The sequence below is a fragment of the Lampetra fluviatilis genome, chromosome 29, assembly GCF_964198595.1.
Source record: "Lampetra fluviatilis chromosome 29, kcLamFluv1.1, whole genome shotgun sequence".
Lineage (NCBI taxonomy): Eukaryota > Metazoa > Chordata > Hyperoartia > Petromyzontiformes > Petromyzontidae > Lampetra > Lampetra fluviatilis.
In genome coordinates, this window is record NC_136303.1 from 1,668,033 (window position 1) to 1,681,168 (window position 13,136).

The 13,136-nt window shown below is 52.2% G+C and overlaps 1 protein-coding gene across 4 annotated transcripts in view; it reads right to left on the reverse strand.

The window, feature by feature from the left end:
• LOC144942929 (uncharacterized) overlaps positions 1 to 13,136 on the reverse strand; it is a 96,101-nt gene that overhangs the window by 66,565 nt on the left and 16,400 nt on the right. For 3 of the 4 annotated variants that reach the window (XM_078869960.1, XM_078869959.1, XM_078869961.1), the window contains exons 2-3: positions 8,617 to 8,705; positions 3,277 to 3,397 (exon numbers count right to left, since the gene is read on the reverse strand). In XM_078869960.1, the coding sequence (XP_078726086.1) occupies positions 3,277 to 3,397; positions 8,617 to 8,672 (177 nt within the window). In that variant the 5' untranslated portion in view covers positions 8,673 to 8,705. The remainder of the gene's footprint in view (positions 1 to 3,276; positions 3,398 to 8,616; positions 8,706 to 13,136) is intronic. The other variant, XM_078869962.1, reaches the window with a different exon arrangement.

The window sequence follows — 13,136 nt, forward strand, 5'->3', positions numbered from 1 at the left end:
CCCGGACTCACAGCTTACATTCACAAATGGTCGTCAACGTGACAAGCCGATGAACATAAACAAGGCAAGCAATTAATCGCTCTCCATCCCCTCGCTGCTGCTCCACCCCTTCCCTGCGTTTCTGCAGGGAGAGATACGCAACTATTTTCCCCTGTCCGGATGTAAACGGTCAACCTCACTCGCATTTAATCCACTGAAAAGTGTTCGAGGCCCTCAAAATAATGTACGCTTGGGGGGGGCTCCCACTGGGCCAGCAACACCGCTGCAAGGAGTAGGGGGGAGGGTCACCGCTCAATCGCTCGCCCACCTTCCCCCCCCCACCCGCCCACTCGCCCATCCTTCCTCGTTCGTTCGCTCGCCCGCCCCGACGTTAACCTGCCGCAGGGGGGAACTTTAGGCTAAAGGCGGCGGAGGCGGCTAAGATTTATGGGGCAGCTTTAAAAGCCCTTCCCGGACGACGCTTCCCATGAAGTGCCCTTTACGACGACGGGGCCACCGGGGGGACCGTGCCGGCGGTCGGACCGGCGGGGGAAGGAATAAAACAGAAGCTGTTGTCGGTGTGGCGGTCGGTGGGAGAGAGGGAGGGAGAGAGGGCGAGCGGGCGAGCGAGCGAGCGGGTGGTGTGCCCGGGAGCAATAGGGCTGCCGTGAGGAAAAGCCGGCTGTTTTCATTAATATTTTTGTGTATTTTTTTTTATCATCTCGGTTGTGCAATCGGAGTTGTGGGGGCAGCAGCTGGGGCCGGATGTCGCGAGTTGATTTTGTTGAACCAGGTGAGAGAACTCCACATGACCAGGATGAGTCTCATGTGCAAGAGTGAGATGGAGGTCACCAAACATGACACAGAATAAAAAAGGCAACTGATATAATTTTTAAGATAACTGCGTCGGTAATTATAAAATCATGGTTGTGAAAATTGTATCAACGTTCCAGAAGGGCTGAATGGTCTGCTTACCATAATAGGCTGGTTACCGACGCAATTATCTTCAAAATGATAATGTGCCGAGGGGCATCTCCTTAATTAGAGGCTGTTTTCATGTTTCGCTACATCAGAGAAGCTGTGACATTTAGACATCACACACTCAGAGATCCAGACCCACAAAGAGACCCATAGACTCACACAAAAATTCGCTGACTCACACAAAGACCAGAGACACAAACAGAAACCCATAGATGCACATAGAAATTAATAGACTCACACAGAGTTTCATAGACTTACATATAGACATATAGACTCACATGGAGACCAACAAGCTTACAAAGGTGCCTATAGACTCAAAGCTGCCTTTGTCTACGCAATAATGAAAACTGTAGCTGTACAGCATCTTGAAATGTGGTGACATTTAGACGCAGCTATAGAAATCCAAATGGTTTTGTTCTGCGAGAGAAATAAATGTCCATCGGAAACTCACGCAGCTTGAAGTTAACCACCTCGTGTATGAGATTGGCCGAGAAATAATGAGCTTACGACATTAACTGTGGGGTCATCTTGAGTATCCTCTTATGCACGCGAGATTAAACGCTTAAATATAAATTATTATTTTTTTTTATTGGCACTTAAAACAAAATATATTTGATATGCCCTGCAAAAAGTGTCGCATATCAACGAATCCAACACATTTGTAATTCTCAGAAAATATAAACAAATTTAAGTGACGAAGCAATCCTGGTGCAATTGGGGTTTTTTTTGGCAGGCTTTGCTGAGCAGGCCAAGCACTTCAGTTGCAAGCTTCGTTATTCGGAGCTGAAACCCGGTCCTCAGCGTTGCCGGCTCAGCCCTGGATATGGCCATTATGAACCCACCAAGTCGCCCGGTCACCCCTGGTGTCACCGAGGTGCACCCAGCTTCTCCCGATGTACTTCGTCGTTTCTTTCTTTTGCCCCACAGCTTGTTCAGCCTCGCCCGAGTCTCATGACTTTTATTCAAGAGGGTCCTGCCGAGTGGCGAGATGTTAACTACCTCGCCTGGTATACAGGAGGTTGTGAGTTCGATCCCAACCCTGATGCCTGCTGCTGTATATTTGGAGTTTGCGCGTCTCTCTTCCCCGCGATCGCGTGGATTTTTCTCAAAGAGTTCTCCGGGTTTTCCCTCCACATTTAGAATCAACATCCACGTGTTTAGAGTATTTCATTGCTATACATTTCCACGTGATAATCCACTAAATTGCGCTATCATTTCTGGCCAGGTCGCTTCTGAAAAATATCTATATAGCTCAGTGGGCCTCACCTGGTAAAATAAATAAAGTTTAGTTTAATTTTAGAGTTCTAGCCAGGTTTACTAAATATTTGATAATTTAGGTTAAATATTCGCAGTGGGGGGGATGGGGATGATTGTGATGTAGATTCCAACCTAGATTAATTTGTAGCCTAACTTTTCTGAATTTGGACGACGACACCGGCACACAATGGCCTCCCATCGCACGTGACGCCACGGGGTCTGTAACGTCCACTGCGAAGCGGACGGCGTGTGGCAGCAGCATGGCAAACGCACACACGACTGCAGTGTTAACCAGGGGCGGCCGCTGGATTTGAACCGCGAGTGAACCTCTGCGACAAGAACGCGCTGCAGGCCGCGCCACTGCCCCACAGTGCTCACGGACACGGGGGTGGGAGCGGTGGGGGGGGCACATAAACCGTCTAGATTAGAAAACACCACCAGTGCGGCGCCTCTTGTCACGTGCCACGGTCGGTAGAGCGCGCGGCTCGCAAATCCCCGTCAGGGTTCGATTCAGAGTTCTCTCTCTCCCCGAGGTCAACGTCGGGAGGTCGTCGCAGCTCCCACACCTCACCGTCGCATCCGTTCATCTGCTAAATCCTGCAGCTGCTTGACAATCGACACGTGACCTCAAGTCTCACCACCCCTTGGTCCCCAACCCTTGAGTACTGTGACCCCCTTATCCACGGGAACATTCAAGCCAAGCCAGCTCAGGGAACCTCACGGGGTACGAGTGGCTGATCACTGGCGATTTGCTGCGCGATGCCGAGCCGGGAATAAACGGTGAAATTTCGCTCGGGCGGCCAAGCAGGGCCAAGGACGGGGCCGACCGACAGGTTTCATCGCGCGCGAGATCAGTAAGTACGCCGCGAGGACACAGTGTCGCCTCGTCATTTACACGCGTGTCGTCGGCGGAACGGCTCGATATCCGCAGTGGAAAAACAACCAGGCGCGTCCTGAGCCACGCCGGTCGGGGCTTTGCCCGGCCGACGGCACAGCTCGGTTGCGCCAGTGGAAAAAGAGGTAAATAGAGTCGTGGGATTTGTGGGTGATGGAACTCACGGAAGTGCCCACGGTGTCGAGGCCGTCGCAGCTCAGCCGCTCCCGCGACGGAATCTTCCACAACGGGTGCAGCTCGCTCGCCATGTCCTCCGCCAGCCGGCTCGGAGCCCGCCTCACCCGGCTGCGCAGGGGTCACAGGAGGTCGCCCGTTGGGGAGGGGGGGGGGGGCAAAGGGCAACCAAAAAGTCGGTGAAAGGCAGGAGAGGACACGGGGTGTTGGGAGTTGTGTATGAGAGGTGGCAGAGGAGATAAAGACAACGTTGTCAAGAGTTTGTTGAAAAGACGAGCATCATCATCCGTTGAAAATGTCACCGTATTAATATGATCGGGTTGGATTTTCTGCCGATTGAGGTAGCAAACACGGCAGAGAAATCCGAGCGAGCCAAGTGGCCCGATCGGGCAACGACACTTCACGGACGGAAGCCAACCGCGCAGGACCGCCGCCCGACAAAGAGGGCAGAGGTCCTAATAAGAAGACGAACACCCAAAAAATGCCGAGCCGGAGATTACTTCTCACATTGACTACCTGACGCCGTATCCAGAGCGCCGCTCTTCCTCGCCATCTCATTTGTGGTGAGAGGCCACGAGACTGGAGATATCACCGGCTGCTTCTGAGCCGAGTAAACGTAACGAATCTTAGTGGGGGACAAACATAGTAACAATTATAGCCAATGCCTTTGTTTATCAAGGAAAGCCTCACTGAGTCTCAGAGAAAGTACAAGGACAACGTGGGAGTTTGCTGCACTGGCCCTCTGCCCCTCAGATGCAAATCGCTGGACAAATATTTTCCGTGTTACAAACCAGACGTTATCGTTACCCGCCACACGTCACCCTGCAAGCAGCAGCAGAAGCCTACAGCAACCGCGTTTTACGCACGCCGGTCAGCCATCCAAGTACTATCCACACTCAAACGTCCTTTATGCTTGTGCTATTAATTCAAATGACATTGTAAAGAAATTAAATTTGCTTATTTATCCAGGAAAGCCTACCACATTGGTTTTTATTTTAAGATTTTTTTTTTGTTTCCGCCAATTTCTGAGTTGTTCATACAAGTGGGGAGGACACCAAAGCACCCAGAGAAAACCCACGCCTTGCGCGAGGGGGCAACGCTCTATCCCCGTACAGATGGAAACACTCACTGTACCGCCCTCTTCCCTTTGTCAGGCCACACAGGCACGGTGTTATTGACGAGGCGTGTTGGCCTTTCGTTCAGTTGTTCAGCTTAGCATGGGATCTGTCCGGTGAGATCAGAGGCACTTTGGGTGATTGCATCATCGTAGGAATTTTGGATGAATAAAACACAGGGTTACGATCGTTATTGTTATTCATAATATCGTTTTTTTTGGGTTAGATCGCGTAAATATAAAAGTGTTGCCACCGCCCGACACAACCAGTTAGTAAGGTTTGCCACGTAAGCAGAACATGCCAATTGGTCACTAGTATAGCACACCGGTGTGTTGGAGAGCAAATTGTAGTGCAAATCCAACACATCGGTTAGTGCTGTACTTGTAATGAATTGGCACGTTCTGTTGATTTAACAAAACTTACTAATTGACTGTGTTGGGTGGTGGCGGGTTTAACGACACATTTATATTTACGCGATCTAATCCAAAAAACCTATATTATGGATGATATTGGTCGCGAAAGCCTATGTGTTAAACGTTATTATTATCATTATTGAATTGATCACTAAAAGCATGCGATTTTGTTACCATTATTGTGTTAATCCTCCGCACATTGTTTTCCTCCCACCAGATCTGTTACTCGACCTCAAAATAAATGACAAAATTTTGTGGCGTCACAGCGTCATCATTTGTTCGCACCACTTTGAACGCCTCCGTTTTTAGGTCAGCGTTGGCGTATTTTTCTGGGCCCCGATTCAGCGTTTGATAAGATTACTCGGATGCTTACAAACCCTGCAATTTCTGGATTTGTGATATTTGCATATCTTACCCACGACCGCGTGTCCCTACCCCAACGCCATATTCTCAGAGCAAAGCCAGAAAAAAAAACCCGATAATCATGAGATACGGTCGCAAATAAACTACCATTTTAATCCACATTGCAGTGTATTGACCCACGTAGAGAACCAGAGACTCGCACAGATATCCATCTGCTTAGAAAGAGACCCATAGACACAATGTACAGACCCAAAGTCATGCAAAGATACGTAGAGTCACACAGAAAATCATACACTCACGCAGAGACCCATAAACACAACGTACAGACCCACAGACTCGCACAGAATATCAGACTAACAAAGAGATCCACAGACTCCTGTAGAGATGTACAGTATACTCAATAATAGCGACCGATAGAGACGTACAGAGCACCACAGACTCACACAGAGATCCATGAAATCACATAGAGGCCCATAGATACACATACATACCAATAGACTTAAATAAGGCAGAATAGGCACACATTGAAACCCATAGAATTACATGAAGCGCAACGACTGCCCCTCTGTATCAAATTAATAAGCCCGCTGTGTCTGGACAGTGTTTGTTATGCGTCACATTGAGACGCTGTATAAATACAAAATATTGTACCATGTTGACTCACACCAGCGACCACTGGACTGACTTATCCCATATGCCCAGAGACAGACTCATAAAGCTACGCAGAGACGCGATGACTCCATCTGTCTATGAAATAAACACACCCACTGCTCCTGTCCACTGTCTTCAGATGCGGTCACGTTTGCACACCGTTTTATAAGTCCACACATTGCACTCCACTGTGTGTTTAATAACGTTTAGTTTCATATCGCTTCGTCGCCCGTGCAAAGTGCATCTCACAATCGCTGAGGAAGCACAGACGGTGCAGCCACGCAGGAGCCGGCGCTACCAACAATCCTCCAAGCTCTGCAGTCCTCTACATATACTAAGACCTTTTCAGCCAATTCATGTGAGTTTAACCACGTGGGAGGAAACCGGAGCACCTGGCGAAAACCGACACGTGCAAGGGGACAACGCTCTATCCCATGCAGAAGAGACAGACGATATTAGTCGGCACTTTGCTGGCCTGCCTTCTCCTGGCGAGCCAGGATTGAGCGCCTCCTCGACGCCCACCGAAAGGGAGTTTCTCAACCTTTGCACGATCCGCCAACCCTCGCTGCCTCAACAGTTGCTGGATGACAGGCCACCACCACCGCCGGGCTCAGCGTGGCTCAGAACGCGCCGACCGCTGCGCCACCACTCCCCACTCCGCAGCAGACCGCCCCCCGTCAGAAACACCATCTACCGCCTTGCGGGTGAGCCGCCTCACACTTCGTCGCTCCATCTCCGCACGATCCACCAATCCCCGGTCTTGTCGAGCGATGGGAGGGCAGAAAACCCCCCCGGGAAGGAGACACGCACAAAGGTGCGCGAGCTCGGATCTCCTCCGCACGCGCCATTCAAGATGTGGGTCAGCACAAGCTGTCGCACGACAACGGCGGCATGTCTCGTCTTATCGCACGTACGTGGGTACCGCCCCCTCTTGTCAATCCCAATTCACTGCTGGATGAGGGCCTCTCCACACCGTGTGGGTCGTGGGGGTTGTGTTGATTAGCGTCTGAGCTGCAGCACCACCAACACCACCATCACCACGTTCAATAGTGTCCCAGACAGTGTGAGTCATTGATGAATATCAAAATGTAAAAAAAATCTTCTTTGTGATTATATATATTGTGCATTTTTAAATGTATGCAATTGTTTGTTGTTGTTTTTGTTGTTGTTGTTAACGTGACAAGTCAAGAATTGTCCAAGTCTGTGTTCTCCAGTTGCCTGGGTGAAAAGTGGTGCTGATTTTTCCTTACCCAATCCTGGCCCAGCTGCTTCAATAGCTCAACAAACACCGCTGCCACCACCACCACCACTGTTACCACCATCACCGTTGCCACCATCACCATACCCCATAATTTAAGTAAATCAATTGGCTCGGGAAGGCCCGATGGCTTGGGGAGCAACATCCAAGTCAGAGACACGGAGCGAGCGACAGTGACACAGACTACGTTCGAATCCAGGTTTGAGCCAGACCATGAATCAAATGGGGTTCTCAAGAGTGTAATGTGGTGGAAGGGACGGTGGTGATGACGATGATTGATGATAGATGATTATTCTGGTGCGAGGTTACGATGATTGTGATGATGTTTAATTTGATTATGATGTTGAACCGCCAGGTAGGATGACTGACGATGATTGCGATTGACATTAAAACCAACTCACTCGCAAGCCCGCCGGCCCGCCCGCCCGCCCGTCTCGCTGCCCGCGCAACAGCACGAACGTCGCCACTCCACGATCTTTGACACCGCATCAGCGCTATCGATTACACAATTACCGCTCTTATCTCCACGCGGCCCGGCAGCCTCAAGGTCACCATTAGCGCCGGCCATTACGGATCAATGCCGGCCCCTCCCTCCACCTCCCTCTCTTCCCCAAGATCTGCGGTGAGCTCACAGAAGGGACGTTAGCGCCACGCGGCACTCGGGGAGGAGAGGGGGCGGCTCGTCACAGCGTTCCCACGGGGACCAACGCCGCAGCGGTCCATCTGTGCCGAGGTGGTTGCCCCCGGTTTCATGTTAGCGGTGGGCACCGGTGATGTTCGGCGTGTTATTTATGTAGCCCTCGGATTACATTCTTCAGACGCGATGCGTTACAAAACTGTGCTTGCGCTGATGTTGGCCGTGGCTGAAATGTCGAATGCAGTAAACCCTTTCCCCCGTTCCGAGATGTCCGCAAGTTGCAGGGTGGGTGGTCGTCGTCCCGCTCGCCGCCGAATCTCGGAACGTGCAATCGGCGGCTCGGCGTTAATTTTACGAAGAGGGGCCTAGTAGCAGCGCCGCCGTCCGTAAAGACGTTGCACTCGCCAAAGAGACCTGCAGCGACGCGGTCGCACACTCGCTGAGAGCTGGCGCCAAGCTGTGCCACACGCCCTCCCGCATGGCCTTTTACTTCCGATTCCGTTTGTAATCGGAAAAAAAACAGACCAAGTACACGTACGTCGTTGGAACGGGAAAGGGTTCAGCTGGATTCGCAGTTCAGCGAGCTAACCACCGTGCCACCGATCCCTTCGTCATTGTCATCACCGTCATCATCCCCACCATCATCGCATGTGATCAATCCGCTGCTGGCTGAAGGCCTCCCCAAGACGTCGCCATCGCCCACGGTACAACAATGTTAGCAAGTCGCTGAGCACCTGCATGAGCCGGCGACCTCTGGATCGCAGGTCCGGCGTGCGGATCGTCACGACCCGCGCGCGTGCGAGCGCTTGAGCATGCGGGGGGGGGGGGCGCTCGTGAGCGCAATCGGCGGACTTTAATCGACCTGAGGGATCGACACATGGGTCGCTGCTCACCAGGCGGAGTCTTCGCGACTGAAGGGGAGGGACACGGCGGCCGTGCCGGCCTCCATGGCGAGACGGCGCGCTGCGGCTCACGGCGCCAGCTGCACGCGCGGAGACATACGGGCGCACAGACACACAGACGCACGGACGCACAGACACACAGTCACACAGACACACAGACACACGGACGCAGAGACACACAGACACAAGGACAGACGCGCATTAGCTCAGGTTTTCGTGCTCAAGCGACCTCCGGATATTGAGGTCACTGTCGTATTCCACCACACTGCCGCCTATTCCTTGCCAAACATGGGCACAGCTACAAAGATCAATACAAAGATAAAGGTCACCCGCACAGACATCTTGACCGTTGGGGCAGGTGCCGGTCTAGCAAGCACCTATGAAGGCCGTCACGGCGTACGAGGAAGTGGATTTGGCAGCACCACGCCCGGCCGCCTTTGTCTCCTTCAGTGCCAATGTTTACGCACGGCACCGGGGACGACTCCCATGTCTGTGTCGAACTTCTTTCGCGCCGTACGTCGCCGACCGCGCGAAACGCGGGATCAAAAATGGCACGTGATCGTGATCGTATTAGAATCACACCGATGCTCGTACTCGAATCGCCCAATGGGAGGGCCAGGACCGGGCTTCAGATAATAGCCACCGACATGAGCCTTGGCCGGGAATTGACCTCGGCTCTCCGGGGGTCGTAGTGCACGTCGACCCATGCAGAGACGCACGCAAAACACCGCACAGACGCGTGCGCACGCGCCCCCCCCCCGTCACTCGCGCAGCAACCGTTCCACAAACTCTGGGCGGTGGTGACGTGACAGCGGTGTGCCCGTGACAGGCTAGGTTCACGCTTAAAGCAACATACAGATAGTGATAGGTTTTCACCCTTTCAACTGGTACAAAAACTGACACCTTTATACAAGGCATCATGTTTGCAATATCCACAACACAAGCAGTCAAAATGCAAAAAAACTCTGATAATGATAATGATATGCACTGTCCTTGAAGTTGATTGGTCCACACCCGAGACAGCTTTTCTTAGAGCCGAGTCTCCATTGGTGTTGGACCAGATGACGCCAAAAGGCGTACTTTTGACACCTTTATGATGCCTTGTATAAAGGTGTCAGTTTTTGTACCAGTTGAAAGGGTAAAAACCTATCACTATATTCTGCCACTGGTAAAGGGGGTCTCATAGTGTAAACAACATACAGATGTCGTGAACGCTCACTTGGATAAGGGCAGTGCGTGTAACAATCGCAAACGCACCACGTGCACACTCACACAAAGAATGTTGTTTGACAAACACACTCCCCCCCACTCTCTCAACCACGCGCCTTACAAACTGTACAGGCAAATGCCGTTCGCGAGCGCCTATTAAGGCTGGCACAGCAATGCAGCTAGTGACCCTCGCCTGATAGCCCAGCACCATGTACATCTATTATTTCAGGCTGAGTCTACCTAGAAGAGCACTAGGGCCGAACCTGAGTGATGGACATTGCAAGCACAGGGAGACAAGGGGGGCGGGAGCCGCAAGTATCGTCTCATTTGCAAGAGGACGTGCATATGAATGCTATAACAATAATTTCATTTTATAGAGCGCCATTCGTGCAATTGCATCCCACAACGCTGCACGTGAACTAGCCAATCCCTTAACACAGATAATGCAAGAACAAAACCCCACTCTTTTGAACTTCTTTCGCACCGCACGTAGCCAACCGTGCTCATCGGCTCGACAAAATGACAAAACCATTAAAGTAAAACAAGCAGAGCAATGAAGCAAATAGAAATCTGTGCAAAAACAAGCAAACAGGAACCGGGGCAAAAACAACTGCGTGCTAAGATGTCTATTTCCGCAGTTCAGCCATCATCATGATGAGCAAATGTTGTTGCCTTAATGGAGAAAAACTCAAAAAACACCATGGATTGTGTGGGTGTCTGTTAGGTCCAAACACGTTGAGTCTCGAGGTCAGATCTGAACAGATGGAGGATGTCTCTTAGTCATCATATCTCGTGGCGCTGGGGGTGTCGGCACCCCCACGACACGCACAGCGGTGGTCGCGCCACGGCAGTGATGAGCTCGCTCACAACGCACGGGTGCGAAAGTGACGCCACCGCCGGTCAGCAGAAGCCACCAACAAACACGAACACACACACACACCGAGGCCGCTCCTCTACCCCCCTCTCTTTCCCTCTGCTCCATTCAAACGTTGCCTTTGCGAAGACCGACCCCGCCCCTCCGCCCCCCCCATACGTAAATTCTAAACGTTAGCACAACGGCCGCGCCGCATCCACCGCCGCTGCACCGGTCGTTGTCGGCGGCGGTGGCATAAAGGAGACCATTGTGGTCCCCTCGGCACTCACAAAGAGCGCATTGAGGAGGAGGGAGAGCGCATGCGGTGGGGAGATCGCAGTGGGGAGAGCGCACGGTGGGGAGCGCACGGTGGGGAGAGCGCGCGGTGGAGGGAGCGCACGTGGTGGGATGAGCGCACGCGGAGCGCCGTTGGGTGTGGGCGGGGGGGTCTCACGCGGCGCTCGATGCGCATCAACTCGCTTCGTGAATAAACTGGCGCGGGGGGTGGGTACAGAACGACGAGTTACTCCCGACAAACGAACTCGGGGGGCTGACGACGAGAGACGAACCCCGACTCCGGAGTGGAGACTTGGAGAAGGGAACAGAAGCAGAGGAATGGAGCGGAAAGAGCAGCAGCAGCAGCGAGGCGACATCACAGAGATTGGAGGACAAGGAGGGACTGGAAGAGGATGACGGGGGGGGGGGACCTTTGCCTAGGAAGTCACAGGCTGATGACAACAACAACCCCGTTGCCTCCGACCAGGGCTTCATTTCTCATTGAACCATTTCTGGGTCGCTGGTGGTTTGAATTGATGTGTGGTGAGTTTAATGCTGGTGTTGGTGAGTCTGTGTGGTGAGTTTAGTGCTGGGGTTGGAGAGTCTGTGTGGTGAGTTTAGTGATGGTGTTGGTGAGTCTGTGTGGTGAGTTTAGTGCTGGGGTTGGTGAGTCTGTGTGGTGAGTTTAGTGATGGTGTTGGCGAGTCTGCGTGGTGAGTTTAGTGATGGTGTTGGTGAGTTTGTGTGGTGTATTTCTTGTTGTGCCATGCGTTGTTTGGTTCCTGACGAAGCTCCGTAGGGCAAAACGTCGGACATCATGCCGGGCAACACATGGCATCAGCAAGCTACTGTGGAGCTCGGTTTTGCGGTTTTGTCATTTTCTGATCAAGCAAGCCACGTGTATGGCCGGACGGATGGACGGACACGGGCCAAGGTACCAGTGGTCAAGGGGCTGTCTCTGACAATTCTGATTACCGTGGGTTTCAACTTTCAAGTTTATTTTGTGCCACCAGCGTGAGAACTCGAGAGACCGGGATGAGTCTCATTTGCAAGAGTGACCCGGGACATTAGCCTGCCAGGAGGGGGCAATGATGTGTGTGTACAATCCCAATTGCGTAACTTGCGGGCAATGTTGGTATTTGCCAAATTTAGACCCTGATGCCGGCACAAACTGGCCAACTCTTGCTAATTACGTCAGGGGGATCTTGAACATCCACCGAGTGAAGCAGATGGCGTGAAGCGCAGTATTATTAATACACACCACAGTATTAACCAGGGCGGCCGATAGATTCCAACCGTGAACCTCGGCAACGAGCAACACACCCGGGCTACCGCTGTGCCGCATCACCGTCCCAGGCATGACAAGATATCCCCCTGCCCCGCTGGCAATTCTGTGTCACAAGATCAGGAACAGTGGGATCTTTGTCCATCACTCTCTCCCTCCCTCCCTCGCCCTCCAACAACAAAAACAAAACACTTCCACCAGATATCATCTTCCACTTTCCGTCAACACCTCCCCTGCATCGGCGTCACTGTGGTAAAGAGGTTTTAGAGAAGCCATGAGAAAGCCATCGTGTCTGGTGGCATCGCAAAGCAAAAACAAACGATTCAATTATTCTCCAAAACTGGCTGCGGCTCAAAGATGGGCGCACCGCGTGAGCACGGGCGAGTACCGCAGAGATCCTGGGTTTGAATCGGGGTTGCAGCCACGTGCGACTGAACCGGGTTCTCAAGCATAGTGAGATGAGGATCTCAGCTCGGTCGCTAATGACTGCACAGAAGCACCGCCGCTTTAAATTTGTTTACGCCATTAATTTGGATCAATTCCAGCTATGATCATTCAAACATCGGCTTGCGCTGTCACGCAGTGAACATTAACTGTCATATGCAAAGCGGGTGGGGAAACTGCTGCCCCCCTCTCTACCGTGTGAGGTCACTTGAAGGGGCCTGAGAGGTAGCTCAACGATATCCACTTCCGTTGGCCGCCGTTCTCGAAGGGCTGCACTGCTCCCACGGGAGACTGACGATTCGTCGCCCGCAGCGCAAGAGAAACGGGGACACACGAACAAATCATGCAAATGTTTTCAAGGAGACAACGACCGAAAAGGATTATCGACGGTATTTCGAGTCTCACCCGAACGCACTCAACAGCGTGCCACTCGCCCACCAACGC